Genomic DNA, 22824 nt, shown 5'->3' with positions numbered 1-22824 from the left:
ACAAAGTACAAATATATCAGTACCAAGTCTTCTCAAGATTTTCTCTCCGTTCTCATTTTCATGCTCGTTTGTCGATTTTCGTTCTCATGTCGGATCTCATTTACAGTGCCGTTGATCGTTCCCGTGCTTTGATTTCGGTACATGAATCCAGGTATATCGCTCTTCGAAGAAAGGGAAGAAAACAAGGAAGTTGAAGAAGAAAAAGAAAAAAAAACCACTGGAAGTTCAGAGCCTCGACCCTTTTCCATACATGGCCACATAAGACCATCCAGGAAAGCCGACGAAGAAAAAGAAAAATCAGTGGAAAACATCCCTCAACCCCTCGTGCAACATGCCCATGGCCCTGACGCCCTCGCCCTTGGCCTCAAGCATCTCCTCTTTGTTTCCACACACCTCGCTCGTCCTGCCCAGTAGCCCACAGCTAATCGCCAACCACAGCGGATTGCCACACCGCCTGGCGAGCGTCTGGCCCACCTTGGCAGACTTGAAGGCCTGGTCGCCGACGATGTCGCGGAAGAAGGTCGCGTTCACCAGGTTCATTGTTATGCTGATCAGGTGCGCGTTTGACACTTTTTTCGCCGTCGACATGGATGCTGACAGCAGGGTTTTGGTCTTTATGATGGGGAGGGATGGCGTTGTGGTTACGGTTGCGAGGTCGTAGGCTGCTGTGAAGGACTTGTCGGGGTGGTTTAGACAGAGCTTCGAGAGGGCGGGGAGAAGGGTTTGTTGGATGTAGGGTGTGTTGGAGGGGTCTGAGCCTAGGATCATGATCGTGTTGAGGGTGGAGAGGATGCGCAGATCTTGGAGCATGCCGCCGCTTCCACTACTACTGCTTATCGGCGTGGCTGTTGCTGGCTGGTTCTTGATAGGCAGAGTGAGAAGTGGTGATTGGTACTCGGCCAGTGCGCCTGCGAGATCGCCTGTTCCTTGCTTGATGAGGCCAGAGAGGTAGATCGTCAGTTGCTCTAGGGGGTCCCTTGTGCCTTGTCGAGCTGTTGGACTCAGTCTTTGCACGAATGGCTGAAGGGCTTGTCTTGCTGCCATCCAGTCCGAGCGATTGCATCGCACAAGGACTAGATGGAGCAGCATTGATTGATGAGAGTGGTTCCGTCGATCAGTGGCTGCACAGGCGTCGTTTAGTGATTGTGGCCCTCGTTCGTCTGTGGGATTGTACTTTTCTATCAATCGTCAGCGTCAGTAAGATTGCTCGCTGTTTCGCAACACAGACGACGAGACCTACCAGTACAGAGTTTCGCCCCTTCCTCCAGATACCGCTCAGCTCTACGGTCCACGCTGTTCTTATGTGCGGTGGCGATCCCACTGAACAGATACCCCAAAGAGTACAATTCACTCCGACGGATCCACATGAACGTCAACGCCTTTTGTCCATCTGCCAGCCTCTCAAACACGCCTCCCGTGTCTGCGACGATATTCGAACTCGCATCCACAATTTCGCCAACTGGAATACAGAACGACCCATCAGGTCGCCAGGACTTATCTGTGCTCGCGTCGTCCATGGCCTTTTGCATCTGCTTCATCTTCAAGACTGCTTGCTCTGGAGAAAGGTTGACCAAGTCACAGCAAAGGTCAAGACAGTCCAGCAATGCTGCGAGTTGGGTTATACTCTGCAGCGACGGGTCCAGCTGGTGCATTCGGGCCTGGGCGAGTGCTCTGTGAGCTGATTGAACTGCTTCCGAATTGTCACTCCTTAGGTGAACTAGTGCCTCGAGCGCGGCGCTCGTTGCGCATATCGGGACGTGGCGATTGCTTTCGGCGATGGACATAATTCGCCGTAGCTGTTGCAGAGCGGCTGATGTGTCGGGCTGTGGTAATTGTAGCGATAACGCAACTCGTAAGAATCGCATGGCGTAGTTCCAAGATGTCTGCTTGTAGGCCTCTATGATAGGCAATAGTTGATCCAGCATTTTTAACGCTGCTGTCGGCCGGCTTCTGAAGTGGAATCGCAATTGAAGATGAATCAGACTATACCGTAGATCGACCAGCTTATGCCTTTCACACATCTTGACTGTTCTGCTAAGCAGCGCTTGCGCCGCATCTTCGTTTTCTGTTTCTTCAAGCAACAAACTGCAATACCGATGCGCCAGCCGTGCCTCCATGCGCGGATCTGGAAATTTGAAGTTTTTAATCACGGATTCCATACAGGTCAAAGCCAATGCTATCAGCTTGTGGTATTCCTCAACGTCGGCTTTGTGCATGTTCTTGACGAGCGATGCCGTCATCCCATGCGCCTTTGCGATGTACTCATCCGCGAGAGCAAGGAGTAAAAGCTGATAATCCACAGGCATCTCTGGCCGACGAGGTGTCACTGACACTGGTCTGGATGGAGCAGATGATGCTGGCATGGACGGCTGTGCTTTGGGTTTCAGCGGACGACTTCTTCTCACGTCGTCCACCGGTTGCCTGGATCCGTCCGAAACCTGTCTTGGTCCTGTCGAAGGAGGTCTCATTTGCACATTTCCGGGGGTCATCACTGGTGATTGATGGAATTGATTCGGTCTCTGGAATTGCGATGGAGAATCGTTGAATTGATGACCAGAAGGTCGTCCAGGCCCATTAGGTGCCATCCGGGGCTCCTGCCTGCCCGAGTTGGATTTCTTTCGAGGTCTTGGCACATCGTTGGAAGGTGTTGGTCCATCATATTGGGCCATAGGTAATGAACTCGTTGGTTGCATCCGATTAATTTGGATATTTGACTGACTCATCATCTGCTGATACTGTTGCTGCTGTTGGATATATTGCTGCTGGTACTGTTGCTGTTGTTGTTGTTGTTGCCGCTGATACTGCATTTGCTGCTGCTGTTGCTGCTGCACCTGCTGCTGTTGTGGTGGCAAGGTCTGAGGATGATATCCCGGGTATGGTTGTGCCATCTGCAATGGCATTGCTGCAGACGACTGAGCGTAGCCCTGCATGGGGGGCATTTGCTGACTTGGCATCTGATATGTTTGCTGAGCACTATACACAGGACCGGCTACCGGGATCACGACCATGGGTTGAGTGGGATATCCAGGAGGTGGATATTGGGGCATTTGGAAGTTGCCATATCCCCGACCGAAATTATTATTCGAGGCCATGTCTCGGCTGGGCAAGTCTATTTTTTGTCTCGATAACTACTTTCTGCAGTCCCCTCGTGGCCTGATCATATCATTCCATATTCGTCCTTCATCACTGCTTTCCATATCCGGCTCGCAGGTAGACGTGCACCACTTCCAGACGCGACGCGCTAGATCCGGAAAGAAGCCGCGTCGGGGCGTCGGCCACCTGCTGTCAACCACTGTGCCACAGTAAATCTGCACCATGCAGGTGAAAGGAATCACCCTGCCAAGTATTGATATAAAGATACCGAGGCAAGCCGGACGATTTAATAAATATCAGATCACTTTTCATAACTAGATCCACCAACACTGATAACCACTTCGCCCAAATTGTGTACATGTGATAGAGAACCTCGAGGAAAAAGGTGTACGTGCGTAGATAATAGTTGGACTTACTTGATCCCGGCATCTTTCTGTTCCGGCTATCACATGTCGGAAGAAAGCAAGTGAATAACAGCACAGGTTTAGCGTGCTTATAAAAAACAGACCGCCTCTCCTGCTACATCTGACAAAAGTGAACCGACAATGGACCTGTCCTGGATCTACGGACATGCGCGGGTGGCATTCCACCATGCCAAAAAGACCGTTGTGCTGCCCACCAAATCAGGCGAGAAGACAAGTCTCGAAGCCATCTGCAAAGAAGTGACACCGCCATGTTACCTCAACCCTCTGCTGTTCAACGGCCACCTGCAGACCGCCTGGACAGCAATGAAGTCAGAAGGGCCCCGAATCATCTACAAACGCAAGATCTTCGAGTCCTACGACCCCCGGTTCGCAGGCATCTACACGGTAGATTTCGTAACGCACACTCCCGCTGAAGTCGACGACGAGACCCTCCCGCCGCGAACGACGTACTACTCTGAGACGGAGCTGGCAGAGCTAGAAGCCGGCTCAGACGACGACAAGCCCATGCTCATCACCCTGCACGGTCTGTCGGGCGGCTCTCACGAAATCTACCTGCGCCAGGTGCTGGCGCCTTTGGTGCGCGACGGCAAGTGGGAGGCTGTGGTCGTCAACTCGCGCGGGTGCGCGATGAGCGAAATCACGACGGGGATCTTGTACAATGCGCGCGCGACGTGGGACATGCGGCAGACGGTCGAGTGGTGCAGGAAGAAGTTCCCCAACAGACCGCTGTATGCTATCGGGTACTCGCTCGGCGCAAACATATTGACCAATGTACGTACTACTACTGCTGCTGCTAGGTTGCGAAGTTGCAGGTCCCAATTTGAAAAGCAAAAAAGTGTTCTGTTCGTTTTCTGATATGTCTTTTCTTGGTGTTGAGCTATAGTATCTTGGTGAAGAAGGCGAAAACTGTGTGGTCAATGCCGCCGTCGTGGTGGCTAGTCCCTGGAATCTCGAAGTGGCTGCTCTAGCGCTGCAGAGAACATGGCTGGGCATGAACGTCTACTCGAAGACGATGGCGAACAGTATGAGGAAGCTGTTCGACAGGTATGAGAATTCCACAAGACGTTGTCACTTGACCAAGGCAGAGGACAGTATGCTCACATCACAACAACAGACACGCAAAGATGATCATGGAGAACGGCAACATTGATGAGGAAAAGATACGCAGGATAAAGTATCTGCATGAATTCGATCGAGAGATCCAAGGCCCGACCTGGGGTTACCCTACTGAAGGTGCTTACTACCGCGATGCTTCGTCCGTCGATCTCGTCGACAAGATCAGGATTCCCGTGTTTATCATCAACGCCGAAGACGATCCCGTAAGTTTTCCCTCCCGGCTGCTCTTTGCTTTATGCAATACCGAGTTGACTGACATTGCGATGCAGATCGCCGTCCATGAGGCAATCCCTTACGAAGAGATAAAACAAAACCCATATACGGTTTTGTGCACGACGTCTCTGGGCGGACATCTGAGCTGGTTTGAGATTGGTGGAACCAGGTGGTTTTCCAAGCCGGTAAGTTCTGAGATCCGATGTTCTCTTGGGGGAAGACTGACAATCGAGACTAGGCGGCAAACTTTCTGCAAAAGATGGCAGACGATATCGATGTCGGCAAGATTGATGGACCGAAGGGTACGATGGCTCCAAGGGCGGCTGTGGCGGAGAACGCGACTGGATATAAAAGTCCGTTCGTGTATGAGCCGGTGCGGCGTAAGCTGCGCCTGGACTACCGCGATAGTGTCAAGACCAACGCAGCATTGGAGATGTAAGAGCGGCAGAGTGCGATAGATGTCAGATGCTCCCATAGACTTTAGAGTGATGGATTCAAGACAATCCCTCATCCGAAAGAAACTCTCTTCTTCTTCGGCTTGTTCTCTGATTCTGGGGCGGGCTCAGCAGCGGTGATGTCTCCGCGCTTGTTGCTCTTCTTGCGTTGTCTGATCTCATCTTTGGTGGCTTCCTGCGATGCAAATTAGTACTTGATCGAGCGTACATCGTGCGACGACAGAGAGGATTCCACTTACAAGCTTCTGTTTCCTGAAGTCCTCCTTCTTCTCCATCTCAGCCTTTCTCGCCGCTCGGATCTCCTCCATCTGCCTGGCCCTCATCATCTTGCTCTCAATGTTACCCTCCTTCTCAGCCTGGACCATTGCCAGGATAGTCATCATGCTCTCCTTGTCATCGACAAAGGTCTTGCCCTTCTTGACGCCATGAGGCTTCTGGATGCCGGCAGGGACGATGCTGTTCAGCTTGGGGATGCCCAATTCCTTCTCGGTGTAGACTCTCTTCTTCTTTCTCTGAGGGCCGTGCTTGGGAGCTTTGGACTTCTGCTGCACAGTTTTGATGGGTGCAGAGGACTTTTTGACTTTTGACGACGAGGCAGATTTGGGAGGACCGCCGCTGCTGCTGCTTTTCTTGTTGCCGCCTTTGGACGGTGCGCCACCCTTGGACGAGCCGCCTTTGGAAGAGGACCCTTTCGTAGGTGCCATTGTGTGTGTGTGCTGTGAGTGGAGCAGGGAAAGTAGAGTGACTTCTGAGACCAAATAATTTACTGGAAGCAGGAATAATTTCGAGCCAAGATTTCGAGCTTCTGAACGCGGAGGAGCGGAGGAGCGGAGGAGCGGCGGACGGAAGACGGAGGACGGAGATCGGCGACTGTCAAAGGCAGGGTCCAAGTCTCTCGCGGGCTGCAATCGTCGAGTTGTTGCCAAGACTTTGCTATCGGTTTGGAGAAGGCAGTTGCGCTGACCTCACTCCATCGCTCCGCGAGGCTCCAGCTATACCAGCTGTACCGACCACAATCTTGCCCACAACCTGTCCACGAATACACACACCATCATGTCGGGCGAACGTCTCTTCCGCTTTCCAAAGCCGCAGTGGCTCAACAGCGCCAACTCGCGCACCGCTGGCGTCTACTTTGCCGGAGCACTGGTACGAAACGACCCCCGCCTGCTCCATTACCTGACGCATCATCTTGAGCCAAACTATGTTGAATAGAGCCAGAAATACTGACATGACTCACCAACCATAGTTCTCCATCGCCCTTTTCACCTTCATCGACGCAGCCGTCTTCTCCAAATCCACCCTGAACGGCTCCGAAGTGCACATGACCTTTGTCGACTGGATCCCCGGCATCTTCAGCGCCCTGGGCATGCTGATAATCAACAGCATCGACAAGTCGCGCCTGTCGGCCGACAATTTCTCGTACCGCGGCGACGGCGTCGCGTGGAAGGCCAGAGTCGTGCTGTTCATGGGCTTCGCGGCCATGGCTGGTGGGCTCGCCGGCGGTGTGGTCGTCATGGTGCTGAAATATGTCGTGCCCGAGTATCCGTTCCCTACGCTTTGGTTTGGCGTTGCGAACGTCATTGCTAATGCGCTGATTTCGCTGAGGTATGTTTTGTGCTTGCTCGTTCTGTCTGCCCGTAGAATGCGACTGACTTGGTTTCGCAGCTCGGTCGTGCTCTGGGTCTCGCAGAATATGGAGGACGACTACACTTACAATCTCCAGCTATAGTAGAAAGAGAGAGACTGGTGTTTGGGCTCAGAACGACATTCTTATTGCTGATTATCCCTCGGTTGGTCCAGCAGCTTTATGTACCTGTTTTAGCGTCACTATAAACCATTCAGATACATCGCGCAAGCTCGTACTTGTCAAGATCGACGTTCACAGATGAAGTGCCGCTATAGAAGAACAATGGTTGTAGATTGAAGTCAAGATATACCCTATGGTACAGTCGTATAGCATGGGAGTTGACTCAACTTGTGAGCTTTGAAACAGCTTGGTGAAGGATCCTATATACAGTCGGCCTTTGACATGCTCACCATGTCAGAAAGCTTGATAATGATCGTGAGAGTATATATATGCTGCTAGTAAATCCAAAAACATGACATTGACTACAACAACAGGAAAAGATTATACGCCCGAGTTCTATGCAAATATGTACATTTTATATGTTCCGAGATGGCTGTCGTAACTCATAAGTCGAAAAGAAGAGAGAGAAAGAAAGAGAGGAAAGACAATATTATGATGGAAGCTGATGCCGTGCAAAATCGTTAAAGAGCGAGGAAGCCGAGAGCCGCCATGGCTCCGGCGCCGAGCATGGGTGCAGCAGTCATGAATGAAGCACCACCGCTCGATGACACGGTAGGTCCCTCGATACGACCACCACCGGTGGCAGATGGGACCGACGACACGGCAGAAGCAACACCGGTGGCATCAGGCACACTGCCGTTGGTGATCTCAAGGATATTGTCTGACGTGCTATTGAAGTTGGTCTGAGCGAGCGAGATCTCGTTGTTGTTCAAGTCGTAGACGACGTATGCACTACGGAGGAACGTGTCACCCAGCACAGGAGTCGACTCTCCTGCAGGTGCGATTCCGAGAATGCAGAGTGGCATGTTTCCGGCGTAGCCAGCGACGATGACAAGCTCAGACATGCTGATGGAAATGGTCGGCGACGAGAAGGTGAGGTCAAGAGTGGTGTCGTTGTAAGCAGCATCGCAGTCGATGAAGGCTGCACCTTGGCGTTCATCATAAACGGCACCAGTGGCATCGAAAATGTCCGTGGCGATGGAGTCGGGCAAGTACATCAGACTTGAACCGGAGTCGAGGAGAGCCGAAGTTTGGATGTTGTTGGCAACAGAGCCAGTCTTGCCATTCATTCCCACTGCAGTGAGAGCGATGATGAACTCGGCATAGATATTGCCCTCCTTGAGGATGGGAACGGTCTGTAGCGAGCCGACATACTTGTCACTGTTGACACCACCAAAGAGGATGGAACCAGTGGAAGCATCGAGGTCATTCAGCCAAAGACTGTACGCATTGCTGCTGATCAATCCGTCCTGGACCATCTTTGCCGGGACGTTGGCGTAGGTCGTAGGGCTGGACTCGACTATAGCCTCATTGGTTCGATATCCGATGCCCATGATACCCTCATCCGAGCTGGACGTGTAACCGATTCCGAACTGCAGCTGTTCCAGAGTGGCTCCTCCGATGTGGAGTACATCAGTTGCGTAGTCACCAGCCGAGCCAGATCCATCGACGTAAGAAATGTTGAACAAGCTGTTAACATACTCATATGTACTGGACTTGTTAGGGGAATAATATCCACCGACGCAGTCATTCTCCTTTGAGGTACACCAAGTAGAGTCCTGAACATTGACCCAGAGATCGCTACTTCCGGTATCCAAGTGTAATCTGAGTGTTTGTTCCGGCGTTCCCATGCTGACATTCGCAAAGTAAAGTGTTTCCTCATTGTCAAGGGTTTGGGTGATCGTGGCCCTGCGGGAAAGGGATCTCTTTTTGCGTAAACTATCCCTTAGGACAGGGTTCATAGTGGTCTCCTTTCTTTGTATGTCATGTTGCACGACTCTAGGAGGAGCGTCTGAACGCTTTGCGAGATTGATGGCCTCAGAAGTGGCTACAGTGGCGGCAAGAGCCAAAGCAGTAGTAAGACCCCTCATTTTGCAAATATTCGATGTGTACTTTGACCTTCGAAAGAAACAGAAGAAAAAAGAGAATATACAAAAAGCGTTATAGAACGATTACGAAACGCTAATGATGGTATAGGCAGAAAATCAAAAAAAACCAGACAGGATCAACAACAAGTATGTTTCTATATGAAGACTCGAGATGGCAGGCCAAGCTCGCCAATACGCGTCACACACTTTTCTTAAGTCCTCTTCCAAGCAAGTGCACAAGCCGTCGGTTCCGAATGACGTACGCTCGGGCCTGGGGGAAGTGGCAGATGGCTGTGTGGCGATGACAGATTGAATAGGAATAAGATCCGGGAAACGGTCAAACAGGTGCTTCTCCACGCCGAAAGAACGTCAAATCGAAAGCAGGCCTCCGCGGATGAGAGCAAAGCCTTGCTTTGTTTTATGCCGCACCGCTTACCAACAGACAGGAGCAGTCGTATGATGACAGGAAGGGTTTGAAGAGTAGTACCCGTAGATTGCGTTGGCCAGTGACGAATGCTAAGCTTTTTCTAAATGTGGCTCAGATCCGTCTAGGAGGTGAATCACAGGATAGACGGCGCTCTATTCCTCGGGAAAATGAGTGTCTGGTGCCTTGGCAAATTACAAGATGATATAAAAATAAAATGAAGAGAACAAGGAAGACCGACATATGATACAGAGGTCGAACTACGACGAAGGGGTTGGAGCGCTTTTTCAGATGTACTCCCAGAGGTTCTCGTGCCGCCGATGCATATGGTCGTCCGAATTTTTGCGCTGCCACCCCTGCTCCCCAGCCCGTCCCTGGAGGGCGATCGCTCGCACATGCGTAAAGTGCAAGGATTAGATCTTCCTGACTCTACTTGTACAAGTACATACTTTATCGGCGGCTGTTGTCCATGAGGTGCTATCAGCGAGCACAGGCGGAACACAGGACCCGCTGACCGAACTTCCGCGGCGGGCTATGGGGCTGGAACCTGAGGTGCGCGACCTATTATACCCTATGATCGAGTTCTTCTTCCTGGCGAAGATTTCGTGCGAGTACAGACTTCCCCTGTCAGATTAGGTTTGTGAGTTGTCCTGTAGGTTCACGGCTGCTTCTGGGCCGCCACCAGAAGACGTGAGACAAACTCTGAAAAGCATCTTCCCTGCTTGCGTACTTGTTTAAAACTCTCCACTGGCTGCAGTTGAACAAGTAGTTCCTATATGCCAAGAGACACAGTCTCACCGGTGGCTGACTGTACTGTACATGTCCCGTGGGGCTGAAGGACATCACAGGACAGGAAGTATCTGTACGCGCACTAATTACTGGGATACTGTACGTTTTTGACTTCGATGGGTTCCTGCAGAAGGATTCCCGATATTTGCATACACAAGCGTAGTAGCACTGGACGTCCAAGTGAACTCGAAGAACACACAACACTTGACAAGTAAGGACAGTTTTCAATGGCTAAGAGAGGCACTATCTACCATAAATGTCTCTTCGCCCGGAAAGATGAACTCCGCATAAATTCCTCCGTGATTCAAATCACTATATCATCCATGTTCGAATTCGCCCTATTCTCGTAGTTGACCCTCCGCAAAGCATGTCGCCGTGCCCTCCATGTTCAATTTAGCCAATGCCACCATCCATAAGAATCCATTTCCCTCGGGATATTGACTTAGATGACATCCTGCATAGTGTCTGTAATGTCACCTCAAGTAGAAGCTCATGGGGTTTCATTCTCGCCATCCGCAGAGCCACTCTTGTCCTCCTCGCCACCTGCACCTGGTGGCTTGTCCTTCTCGCCATCCGCAGAGCCACTCTTGTCTTCCTTGTTGCGGTCCTTGGTAGTTTTGGCCTTCTTACGAGGGCGCGTGTCTTCGTCGGACACATCACTGTCCCATTCGCGGCCGTTAAGGTTGCGGAACAAATTGTGAGCACGCCTCAGCTTGACGTCAGCTGCTGCGGTGTACTGGCTTGCTGCCAATGTCCTCTGAAGAGAAAGCTCATTGGCCTTGTCCATTTCCTTGCGCGACTGGGTCAATTGCTTCCCTGGCTTCTTCACTGGTATCTGTTCGTCCTCAAAAGCGAGGCGCAGAAGGTTTTGCACTACGTCCGCGCGACCCGGTTCTGTAAGTGCCTCCGTCTCATGGCGGGCCTTTGCAAACTTGCCAGTTCCCTTGTAAACCGGCTGCTCAAATTGATTTACGGCGCGTTGTCTTGTTCCGCCATTTCTGTTAAACCGGTTCTTGTTTTGGAAGTATTTCTTTTGCTTTGCAATAACCACTCCTGAGTATAACGCAGCAGGGAGCCTCGTGTCGGTAAGGTTTTGTGGATCGGGTTGAAAGGCGAAGGTCCAATAGCGACGATGCAAACGGCCTCTAGAGTCGAACCATTCCTCATGCTTATTGCGAGCCCTTTTAGGGTGAGTAGTGCGAATGATGTCCAAGATCTTAGGCCAGATCTTCTCGACATCTTTGGTTTTGGGGCTAATCGCAGCGTCATCAGAGGTTTGCCCGTCGTCATCGTCGTCGTTAGCATCATCAGGAGTGCTACGATTCTTCGCAGCACCCGTGCTAGCAGAGTTAGTAGCACTCTTGCGGGCTCCCTTATTAGCGGATGTAGGCTTCTTAGCAGCGGATGCTTTGCCCTTCCCTTTGCTCTGCGGCGCTGCAGCGCGCTGCTTCGCTCCTTTGGAGTGCTTTGCTATACTGTGCTCGTTCTTACTAGTCTGCTCTTCTCCTCCTGTACGCTCCTTTCTCTGCGTGCTCGACTCCGCTGTGGCCATCCGCTGCACCCTCGCCTTCTTCATTTTAATCGCTTGTAGCAACGTTTGGGTTCTTTGAGACCAATGTGGCAAGACTTGGGAGTGATGGCCTCTTCTTCAACGCAGCCGCTAGCTTTGGGTTGTTGCTGACCTCCAGACCTTTGATGACACTTCCGAATCTGCCATCCGTAAGCTGGTCGACCATGCCAGCGAGTTTCATTCGTGTTTCCCTCCAGATGTCGGCACTGTCTACGATCCAGCACTGTGCAGCCAACTGGGTAACATTCTTCAAAGGCAGGGGAGCTTGCTGCCATTTCTGCTTGTCACCCTTCCAGTACGCACACATGCCCTCCATCATGCGTTGCAACAGTACGGCCATGTCCATCTCCGCACTGGTCAAACCGATCTTGCCGAAGACTTGCTTGAAGGTGGCTAGTGAGTAGATGCCACAGGTTGTCTGCATGTGTGTGATAAATCGCATGGTAACTTTAACGTTGCCACCCGTAGGATTGATGAATCGGTCGACGTCAGGGAAAACCGGGTCAACATTTGGCACTTCGTACAGCGATTCATCGAGGCCAGGGAATGCGGCCTCAAGGTCCGCTCGATCGACGCTCATGTTGGATAGCAGTATGTGTTGTGAGAAGAAAGCGGGAGCAACAAGAAGAGATGTGGTATGAAGAAGAAGAGGAGGAGGAGGAGGAGGAGGAGGAGGAGGAGGAAGAGATGTGGTACGAAGAAGAGGAAGAAGAGATCTGTATGTCCCAGTAGAGTTTGTTTTGAGGTCGTCCTGCTCTTTCCCGATGCATAAAACATCAGCTCTATGACATGGAAGTGATCAATCGGCGTACTGACGAGCAAGTCAACCAAACACGAGAGAACGCACCGCGCTGTGCCACACATGTTCTGAGAGTGAGCGATTGCTGCCAAACTGCTATACAAGTGAATGATCAGAGTGTGGCCTAGAAGTAGTAGCACATCGCGCCACCCAGCGTTGTAGGGCGCGAACTTGTCCACCCGTAAGCTGTGGGATTGTACTGGTCAAGCCGAAGTGAAGCAAGGAGCATATGATTGAATTGCCATACTTGGTCATTAGAGTGCATAATCATCGTCCATCTGCAGAGTATCTAGTAATGAATCAAATATGAATGCCCGCTATGTAAGTCTAGAATGTCTTGTTCGTAGCCATACTTCTCCTAGACGTATTTTCGATAGAATGTTCGTATCTGCGCCAACGGATGGCAGCTCCGATCAGAGGCCAAGTCTAGTCCTTGCTCGATATCAGTAGTAGGTCAATGTTCCAGCTCGTCTGCTGCGCAATGTGTTCTCAATGCCACGGTCATCTACTTATCTCGTCCAAGAATGAAGCACCCACAATTACCCGAGAGCCCACGCTCACGGCTAAAATGTTGACCTAGAAAGACACTTTACTTTCAACCACGTCTCTTCTCGGTCCACAGTGGGTGTCAGTATCGGCGTCCCAAGGATCGGAGGGCTTATCGAGTAACGGCAGGGAATGTTGCCTGTCGTCTTCAATCTTATGAAAGGAACATCCGGCCCCTCGTAAGCTCAGTAAGAATTACCAGTACCTAATGGCGGGGACTTTGGCAGACCTGGTGGATGATAGCCACCCGTAAGTATGCCGCTTCCTTGAGCGAGTACATTCTCTGTTTCGGTCTCGGTCTCGCTCGCTACTGTAGCTAGAGCATCGCGGGCTCAGAGCCAGGGGATAATCGCTAGTACCTAAGGAATCCCTACTGGCGAAATGCCACCCGTAAGTATGCCGCCTTGTTCACAAGTACAGTCGCCGCCTGTTAGCTAAGGTACCTACTGTGGGTACAGTACCTAGAGCATCGCAGGTCTATTGGGATGCTTGCGAACTACCCCAGGTTCGTCGCGTACTATTAGTATTTTTGTCCGTGCGGTTTTTTCCTTAAGTCTCGGTCATACTAAGCTCTCCTTACCAGAAACAATCTAGCCATCCGTAAATAACCCTTCATGATGGCCAGCAGGTTGTCGGGCTATAGCAAAATTGGGTCAGTGTATAATTTCTTCGCCCTCGGACTGTTCTCCATATGATAACTGCTTGAGCTGTTTTGCAGTTATGTAGGTCTTCTTACTTGAGTTCTATACGCAAAGGTTATGACCCTAACGGGTGGTAAGTCGACCTAAGCTTCATTTAGTATCTTTGCCAAGTTCTAAGTACTTCAGGCTTAGCCATTTATATACAACAACGGGTGGTTACCAATAGTAGTCATTTATCTGAACTATCCTTTAGGCGAATGTATGGACATTCTTAATAAATGTAATATTCCTCTCCGATGCTCCTCCTTACTGCTCTTCGCATCCTTACTGCTCTTCGCCGATGCTCATCCTCACTGCTCTCCACTCATGTACCATACTTGAATGCCGTTATATTAATTCTTACGGATGGCTCTTATTGCTTCTGAATTGTTTTATCTTCCTCTAGGCCTTACTTCTTAGAGTTCCTGTCGCTACACTCGTCCTGTACCTCTCCTACACTTCTTTACTAAAGTGTTGTGCTTAAGTGCCTCTGCACCGCTTCTTACGGATGGCTCTTACTGCTACCCAGGTCTCTACGTCTCTCTAAGCCTTACTTATGTGTCGCTACCTCGTACGGATGTTTCAGTCCTCTTACGGATGGCTCATTATACATGATGCCACGAATGGTGCACTCCTCGACCACATTCATTTGCTGATGTGGTACACTCAAGTCCCTATCTACCTCTTCTTACGGATGGTTCTTTTTGCTCTTGTATTCATAGAAATTCACTTCTAGTGGTAGATTTGGTACCGCTACCTCGGCTTCGATATAGCCTACCTAGTAACCGCTGTTTTCGCCATCCGCTATAAACTTGAGGAATTGAGAGGCACCTATGTGTATAGTAGACGCTCGCTCAAAGCTTGTCCTTCAGTCAATCGTAAGCGGACGGTGGATTTCACTTTGGCATAATCTCGTATACACGCGCAGATACGACCTCACTCACAACCATACATAGTGATTGACAAGGACCATGACCTCAAATGTTACTACACGAGACCATCTTCCAATGCTCATTCTTAACATCTTCTATGTGAGTTCGGTGAGGGCAAGCTACAGTGAGCCATTTCCGATGTCAGCAGTCATGTATTCTGTCACTCACTGTGATGACTGCCGTACTGTACGTGCTATAGCCCCAGCCACAGCACAGCCACAGCCACAACTACAGCTACAGTATCTCAGTGTCGCAGCTGTTATTGATATCATCTCAATTGTCGTTCATGGGACAGAGCTAGACTTCACTTAGACTTTCTTCATTCAATTACGGTGCCTTCCTGCCTTGCCTATCAGCAGTGCAATGTCAAGCAGGTCCTAATAGATGTCCGATCTAGAGATAGTTGGCATAGTGAAGGCAATGTGACTCAGAGTCTATGAAGTATATGCGATCTTAGCGCCTAAGTTTACAGGTAAGCTGTAGTAATATACTCGCAGACAACTCGCCATCCGCAGGAGAATAGAAGAGGGGCGCCTAAGGAGCTCTCGAACAGAGCGTAATGAAAGGGCGGCTTTCAAGATATGAAGATCATATGTACATCGTATCGATCGGTCTCCTCGAGCAATTATCATCCCGGTTCAGCCCATTTCAATACGCGTATTACTCGATGCTGGTTTCGCAACCGCTGTAATGTAGTTGCTCAACATCGAGATAACATTAGGATGGCCTGCCATAAACAGTAGCAGCCTGTCATATCTTTCCTTCATCTCAAGATGTGGAACGTCATTTCTGATGGGCTATGAAGAAATAAGTAGAGGTTCATAATGACATGCGTTCCACGACATGCAAATGAATTTGGTCGGGTGCCTGTATTCTGCCTCTCGCAGTCGTTGCAGCACCTTCGCTCGCGCAATATCCTGGCATCCGCGCTCGGTATCTTGAATTGCTTTCTTGACAGCAAGCTTGCGCGTTTCCTCTGCACGAGCAATGCCAGAGAAATACCCTGTCCAGGTCTCTTCCATATGACGTTCATCAGTGGAGTCTTACTGTATCGGTGACCGCGAGATTTGTGCTTGTGTAATATTTATCATGCCTGAAGTATACGCTGTACAAGAAAGGTCATTTTCATTAGTACATGTGTGCTTTATTCACTGCTTCTAACTCTACTTTGCTTTGACCTTCGCGCTGGGTGCTTTGCTACTCGCGCCCGAGTCGCCCGATTTGCCAGCCATCCATGATGCAAGATCGAAATTCTGGATTTGAGCAGCGGCACCTTGAGAACCGCTGATGGGGCTGCTCTTCTGCATCTCCTCGAACTCGGCCTTGGTCTCTTCGTCCACTATAAGCAATAAGAGTTAGCAACCAGTCTGTATTTTGACTGGGTCTCCTGATATGCAACTTACTGTTATCCATGAGATATGGCATGCCGAAGATCAAAACGGCGGAGAAAAGACCCATTAGAATCATGGGATTCTTGAAGAGACCCATGATATTGAACCCCTCACGCTTCTGGTAGTACTGCTTATATTGGTTTGGCGACAGGGTGATCAGCAGCTCCCCCTTTTGCTCTCCATAGCTTGCACCGCGGTTGTTCCACTCATTGCCCAAGAAGGTTTGCCAGCCTTGGATGAGCTCTTGCGCATCGGTCTCGTCGCCGTCGGCTTGGCTGACGGATACCTCTACCCTGAGCGATGGGAACGAAAAGTCGCGCGTGTGGACGTCTAGGAGGTAAGAACCTGGCGTGAGGTCGTCGAAGAGAAGAGTGTTTGATCGGGTGAGACGTGCATCGTAGTGCTGGCCAGCAGCGCCCAGCAGTGTTGCATGTGTGGATGCTGGGAGAGCTGCTGGGTTTGGGAGGAGCGGTGGTGACGACGGGATGGAGACGACGAGTTTCGCCGCTTCAGACACGGCGCAAAAGCCCAGGAGAGCTGCTTGTAAAGCGGTCGTGAATTGCATTATTACGTTTTCTTGGTGGTTAATTAGTTGTTCACTCGATCAAGTGAAGCATGCAGTCGTGTAGACTTTGGATGCCGTCAAGCGTTGCTTCACACATCATGGCCCAAGCTTCAAGCCTTACAGTAACTACCTAAGGTACAGTACAGCGAGGACGAATATATTGGAATTGTCCTAATGTACTGTAGGAGGGAGCGACCGCTCAAATCGAGCAACAACTGAGGTAGGTATTTTACAATGCTAAAGGACAACCTCAGTGAAATAGAGCGAATCATGTCGAGATCTAATAATCACACAGTGATTGTGGACATTTGGAAATGAAAAGTGAGGTGTAAGACAATTATCGTATTCCGCTACCACAGTGGCTATCACTCGCTTGACCTTTGACATCGTTGTTGCTATGGCAGGAACGTTGTACCGTCACGAGTAAAGCTGTCTTATGAAGTAGGTATATACAGCCATCTCGTCGAGTCTTCTCTCTTTTCGCTCAGCAGACACAATTGTTCGAACAGATTCAGGGCGCTCTTCACCCACCATCGTCTGCTCAAGACTGCTGCGAGGCTTAAGATTCCAAACCTGAGGACTTTCGCAATTGAGTCCAGACACAATTGTTCGAACAGGCTGCGGGACAGGGCCATACAAGCAGGCTAACGACAGAACTGATATCTCAAGATATGATAGCTCACTCGGAATAGGCTGTGAAGCAAGGCACGATGTATTATGCGCACAGCGCCAACACGCCGATGAGGCGGAACAAAATTGAAGTATTTGACATTTCAAAGTGCTCAGCGAAATAACGAATAATCCTCAAGTGTTGTAGAAGAGAAGGTCTGTTAGTCAAGATGAGCTTAAGAAAGGTGACAAATTGTATCAGTGCCCGCGCATTATAGAATTGTGAAGAATCCTAAAGAAGTGCAGGAAGGAAAGGAATGTCATGAATCTAAACGCCTTCTAGATGTATGGTGTAAGGAAGCAGACGATGAGTGAAGAGCGCCCTGAACGTCTCACATGACAGTGAAGTCAGGTAATTCTCCGAGTGGTATGGGATCTTATGTCATAGGAGGAGCGTCGTGCTTGGCTCTGAACTCAGCCGAGAATGGTTCTGGGTCGTAGATTTCAACGACTGCCTGGAGAAGCATGACTGGAGAAGCACGACAGTAAAGTCGGGGAGTTCTTCCAGCAAAGCAGTGAAATCATCATCGAGTAAGAGCTCTACGATGTTCAGACCGCACTTATGGGCAATCAGGCGACAACCATCGTCAGTAAGTAGTCTTGGTCTAGTGTCTCGATCGCAATACGCAGGAAATCGTAGAAGCCGAACGCTCTGTTCGAACAATTGTGTCTGGACTCTGCACTCAGTGTTTTGAATAGGGATGATCCCCCATGAAGGATCTGAAGTCGGGATTGATATATCATCTGGGGCAGATAGATTGACGATCATTGTGGCTTGAAGTGAAAAGTATGATCAGGAGAGGAAGAGAAGCTTCATCTGACTGAGTAGAGAGAGAACTTGGAAGGCTACAGCACCAAGTACATGGTTCATCGTTCCTTCCATAGAGAAAAATATACGTCTTGACCAAATGATCTTCCAGTATATTCGATTACTGCTGCCTAGATATGATCACCTGTCTTGGCTTTTCGCATGAGTGAGGTCTTGAGCTTTGCACTTCATGTAAGGTATACTGAACTAGAAAAGGTAAGGTAACTCAATGTTAGCTGCAGGACTTACAATTGACCATTCGAGTGTTGCTGTGCTGTACCAGAACAATCACCATGAATGCTTAATTACTCCTCTTAGTTCGTTAGTGAGGGTCGATAGGTGCAGTTCCAAGCTGATGGGATAAAGCACTTGTAGGCAGATGAACATATGTAGGAGGTTGATATCGTACAGGAGTATTGATTATTGGTACATCTATCGATCAAGCGCCGGACTTGTTCTCTTTATTTACACCCATTCCTTAGGCTGCTTTAGCACATCCATGAGCCTCTGCTCTCTGCCACCCTTTTCAGGTGCGTGCATGTACTGCCATCTGGCGGTCAACGGAAGACTCATGAGGATGCTCTCGACTCTTGAGCCAGGGGTGTTCAAGCCAAACGCGGTGCCGCGGTCGTGAACAAGGTTGAATTCCACATAGCGTCCTCGTCGCAACTGCTGCCATGCTTTTTCCTTCTCGGTAAAGGGCATGACCTTTCTCTTTTCGATGATGGGGATGTATGATGGCAAGAAGGCGTTGAGACAGGACTGGCAGAATGCAAACAAGTCCTCCTGGTCCTTCTCCGACTCGTCCAGATCATCGAAGAATATGCCACCGATACCTCTTGATTCGCCTCTGTGGGGGATGTAAAAGTACTTGTCGCACCACTCCTTAAATTTCGGGTAGTAGCTCTTGTCGTGCTTGTCGCAAGCCTCCTTAATGGTCTTGTGGAAATGAATGGCGTCCTCGTCAAAGAGGTAGCTAGGAGTCAGATCGGTACCACCGCCAAACCACCATGCGTTTGACGAGCCATCTGCGTTGGCCGTCTCAAAGTAGCGGTAGTTCAGATGGACGGTCGGTGCCATGGGGTTGGAGGGGTGTAGGACCATGCTCAAGCCGGCAGCAAAAAACTCCAAACTCTCGACATCGGGATCCAACGCCTTGTGATTGACTCGCATTTTAGTGATTGCCGCTCGCGGTAGCGTACCGTAGACAATTGATGTGTTGACTCCCCCTTCTCAAAGACCTTTCCATCTTGTAGCACACAGGTGATGCCACCTCCGCCATTGGGGCGATCCCACTTGTCGATGGTGAAGCGGGTGCCGTCGACTTCTTCAAGAGCGCGGACGATCTCCTCCTGCTTTTCTTTTATAAACTTCTCCATTCGCAGACGCATGGGAGAGGCTTGGGTCACACCGGATTCGCGCTTACTTAGTTGATCGCGCTCTGCGATGGATGGTGCCTCGGTGTGCTCGACATTGCCAGTTGCCTGGGTTTGGATCAGTAATGTCTCTCTATTGCTTTCAGCTCGGGTTTGGAAGAGATGTTATTACGGACCATCGAGTAGATGAGAGATCCCACGAAGACGATGCCCACTGCAATGCGCGTCTTGGGGGCAATGACTCTGCTCGGTTCTTGTGCTCCCGGAGGATGCGGTGGTCGTCCCCCATGGTCACCTATCCAGCGGGCTTGAGTCTTGTTCAATCTCACATCCCGAAGACGAACGGTCCTGCTCAAAGTAGATGTTCGTGTGGATTGTGCTGAGCGGCGAAGTGCCGAAATGAGAGGGGATGTGTTCATTGTGCTGTATGTCAATGCCTTCAGAAGAGTGCACTAGCCGGAGAAGAAATAAAGGCACAAGTGGTGTAGTTGCGATATAAAATATAACATGTGGGAAGGAGCTCGACCTCAGGCCGGAGCAAAGGGTCCAGTCGATCGTCCCATCATGACTCCAGTCTGCGGCGAAGCGAATCATGTCACGATTTAAGCTTGGGCGTCATCCCCCACCACACGACATGTCACCAGAGACCGTCTCGTTGCCCAAGTGGTGGTATACTTTGTACACATACATACGATGCAAGTGCAAGAAATTTACGGATAGCCTCATGGACGATCACGTGACCCCGTCTTACGGAGTAGGTATACATAATTCTTTCGTGGAAGCTCATCTCTTCTTTTTCCTCAACAAGCAAGCGGCCGCCGCGCGAGCGGAAGAAACTCGTAAGCTTTGAGGAGACCGGGCGCAGATACCATGATCTTGCGAGAGCGATACTGCAACATTGCGCGGGGCAGAGGACGATTAGCAGGCACACACCCAAACTCGGTCACATCTCAGGGATTATATACCACTGTATAAGCTGTTATGACTTACCCCTGGGGAACCGGCGTTATTTGAGCCTGCGCTCGTTGTGGTGGTGTTGTGCCTGCTTCTCCTGCGTTGCCTAAGGTAAGGTACCAGGTATGCGAAAGTCCTCAGGTTTGGGATCTTGAGCCTCGCGGCAGCCTTGAGCAGACGATGATGGGTGAAGAGCTCCCTGAACTTCCCATTCGGAATGTCTCGAGTACAGGCGTATAGGTGATAATTGAAGTAAGTAATTGCGAAAGTCCTTAGGTTTGGAATCTTAAGCCTCGCGGCAGCCTTAAACCTCAATACCAGGTAGGTTTGCCCTGTTCCGCATCTAAATCGACTTGTACGCGGAGTTGGACACAACACTAAGAAAAATCAATGAGGTCACTATTTGGGGAGACTTTAACGACCGAATCATCGTTACACTCAGTGACAACGCTAAGGTAAGGTACCTTAAATTCGTCTTCGTGCTAGCACCCATAATATTGGATAGGAAAAGAAACCAATGTAGGTAAGGTACATTTGCAAAGACGGTTGTATATCTCATTCAAATTGCATGTGCCTCGACAATATATATATTTACTTTACATTCCTGATTTTACAACAAAGAAAACAACAGCGCTACAAACATGACATCTTCAAACCCAGCCTTCCATCGTCTACTCTCCTTCTTCGCAGTCCGCTCCGCCCACCCAAACACAACCACGATCACTTTCCTGGACTCCCTGCGTGGCGACCTGTCCGTGGGCTTGAATTTTCCCTTCGCACTCGCGCTGGCTTTGATCCGTCACATTGTCTTCCGCAACTCGGGCTACTTCAGCATCCACGTACCGACGGTGCGTTCAACCCGCAAGTTGCTCGGTGGACCGGGTGCTTTTCGCATTGATGAGGACAGGAGATATGGTGCGCTTGAGCTCGTAGGGGCCGTCAATGGCGCGATATCTAAGCTTGATGCGTTTGGCGTATGGGCGCTTGCTGCAGATTCGCAGGGCAGGGTAAGTGGGCGGGATGTGCGGTTGTTCCAAAAGGGCGAGATCATGGAGAAGTTGGTCGAGAGACGGAGGATTGGGAGGGCGAACGTGTTGTCGCCTTGGAGGGGCGGACCTATTTGGTGAGTTTTCTTTCCTCACGGTGCTGCGTCAAAGTACCTCTCTTGGTTTTTGTTGTATGTTGCAAAGCTAAGTACACATTTGTTACAGGGTCACTGGACATTCTTGGGCAGTGAAAACCTTCTTCGATGTTGATGTCTATCGTAACGACATCAAGGACACGTAACTACTGTAGTCATTTGAATGGGATCTCCGGGCACGATGGCCGTTAAAATGTTGCAGCAATCCTAGGTATTGCCCACGGAGGAGCTCTATCTCAAGTCATTGACCACTTACTATGGACCGCATGTGGAATCCTTTGTCTCATCTCGAACACATCACTGATACATCTATATGGTCGAACCCGAACAGACTCGATGTCCGTGTGCGGAAGTGAGGACGTCGAACAAAGAACCCGATGAAGATAAAAAGCACCCTCTTCTCCTGCATCCTTTCTGATTCACCTCTACCAACCCGAAAACACAATTTCTTATCTTTGACTACAGCAATTATGAGCACCGCTAGCACTCCCTTCCCAGATCTCGAAGAGATCGGTGCTGGAAACACCGAAGGAGGAAATGGAAGTAATGTCGCTCTAAGCAAACTTCCTGCTGGTACACATGTGCCTGAAGGCCACGAAGTCACAACGACCGACAACGGCACTATCAAAATCGCCCGCAAAGGAAAGGGCAATCCCAAGAGCGACAATACCAAGCTCACTCCCGAAGGCAGACCCCCATGGGAGAATCTACGCAAGCCCTCCTTGATGCCGCCTCTCCTGCAAGATCTCGCCCCTCATCTTCCTTTCGATGAGGGTATTGGTAGTCTTCAGCGCGAACGTAGACGTTGGCGTCTTCAATGGGAAGGATATGCACTGAGCATCACACAGATTATCGCGCATATGGTCCGCCATCAGAAGCTCAGTAACAAGGACACCAACGCCCTGAAAAGTATTGCTCAGAGCATCCAAGAGGACATTATCGAAGTGAAGACCCAGAATCCAGATATTGCTGATTCTTTCACTCCTCGTCTCGAATTCGTTAGGACCACGCACAGCTACTTGCGATGGAGCGCAAATCTTCTTGGAAAGAAGCAGAGGGAGGTCGAACAACTCTTGGGCACTGGCAACAACCCGCACTGGGGCGAGAATGCACTATCGCAAATGAAGTTTGGTCAGACATACCCCGCGGATGCTTTCCATGAGATTTTGCATTACAGACCCGACGACGAGCCTCCTACAGGCT

At 50.2% G+C, this 22824-nt stretch overlaps 8 protein-coding genes across 9 annotated transcripts; 3 read left to right on the top strand and 5 right to left on the bottom strand.

The window, feature by feature from the left end:
- Positions 1–297: 297 nt before the first annotated feature.
- On the bottom strand, positions 298–3092 carry AAFC00_001291 (uncharacterized protein; the record flags this gene model as incomplete). Of its 2 annotated transcripts, none has more annotated exons than XM_069340463.1 (2): positions 298–1178; positions 1241–3092. In XM_069340463.1, the coding sequence occupies 2 exons, from the start codon at positions 3090–3092 to the stop codon at positions 298–300; spliced, it is 2733 nt and encodes a 910-aa protein (XP_069203931.1). The 2 variants fall into 2 exon arrangements, with proteins under 2 accessions (XP_069203931.1, XP_069203932.1); XM_069348544.1 differs by having other exon boundaries at positions 1241–3047.
- A 546-nt stretch (positions 3093–3638) lies between these two features.
- On the top strand, positions 3639–5286 carry AAFC00_001290 (uncharacterized protein; the record flags this gene model as incomplete). The annotated part of the gene is made up of 5 exons (XM_069340462.1): positions 3639–4289; positions 4402–4562; positions 4633–4837; positions 4904–5032; positions 5086–5286. The coding sequence occupies 5 exons, from the start codon at positions 3639–3641 to the stop codon at positions 5284–5286; spliced, it is 1347 nt and encodes a 448-aa protein (XP_069203930.1).
- Positions 5287–5354: 68 nt separating this feature from the next.
- AAFC00_001289 (uncharacterized protein) lies at positions 5355–6006 on the bottom strand (the record flags this gene model as incomplete). Its single annotated transcript, XM_069340461.1, has 2 exons — positions 5355–5477; positions 5542–6006. The coding sequence occupies 2 exons, from the start codon at positions 6004–6006 to the stop codon at positions 5355–5357; spliced, it is 588 nt and encodes a 195-aa protein (XP_069203929.1).
- Positions 6007–6355: 349 nt separating this feature from the next.
- On the top strand, positions 6356–7031 carry AAFC00_001288 (uncharacterized protein; the record flags this gene model as incomplete). The annotated part of the gene is made up of 3 exons (XM_069340460.1): positions 6356–6448; positions 6549–6907; positions 6968–7031. 3 exons carry the CDS (start codon positions 6356–6358, stop codon positions 7029–7031), a joined length of 516 nt encoding a protein of 171 aa, XP_069203928.1.
- A 539-nt stretch (positions 7032–7570) lies between these two features.
- On the bottom strand, positions 7571–8980 carry AAFC00_001287 (uncharacterized protein; the record flags this gene model as incomplete). Its single annotated transcript, XM_069340459.1, has 1 exon — positions 7571–8980. One exon carries the CDS (start codon positions 8978–8980, stop codon positions 7571–7573), a length of 1410 nt encoding a protein of 469 aa, XP_069203927.1.
- A 6900-nt stretch (positions 8981–15880) lies between these two features.
- Positions 15881–16673, bottom strand: AAFC00_001286 (uncharacterized protein; the record flags this gene model as incomplete). Its single annotated transcript, XM_069340458.1, has 2 exons — positions 15881–16056; positions 16121–16673. 2 exons carry the CDS (start codon positions 16671–16673, stop codon positions 15881–15883), a joined length of 729 nt encoding a protein of 242 aa, XP_069203926.1.
- Positions 16674–19256: 2583 nt separating this feature from the next.
- On the bottom strand, positions 19257–19945 carry AAFC00_001285 (uncharacterized protein; the record flags this gene model as incomplete). The annotated part of the gene is made up of 2 exons (XM_069348543.1): positions 19257–19634; positions 19703–19945. The coding sequence occupies 2 exons, from the start codon at positions 19943–19945 to the stop codon at positions 19257–19259; spliced, it is 621 nt and encodes a 206-aa protein (XP_069203925.1).
- Positions 19946–21121: 1176 nt separating this feature from the next.
- Positions 21122–21767, top strand: AAFC00_001284 (uncharacterized protein; the record flags this gene model as incomplete). Its single annotated transcript, XM_069340457.1, has 2 exons — positions 21122–21603; positions 21692–21767. 2 exons carry the CDS (start codon positions 21122–21124, stop codon positions 21765–21767), a joined length of 558 nt encoding a protein of 185 aa, XP_069203924.1.
- Between the last annotated feature and the right edge of the window lie 1057 nt (positions 21768–22824).

Source organism: Neodothiora populina (genome assembly GCF_041146345.1).
Source record: "Neodothiora populina strain CPC 39397 chromosome Unknown canker_contig_12, whole genome shotgun sequence".
In the NCBI taxonomy this organism is placed as follows: Eukaryota; Fungi; Ascomycota; class Dothideomycetes; order Dothideales; family Dothioraceae; genus Neodothiora; species Neodothiora populina.
The sequence above is the reverse complement of the archived record's forward strand: the minus strand, read 5'-3'. Positions and strand labels throughout refer to the sequence as shown.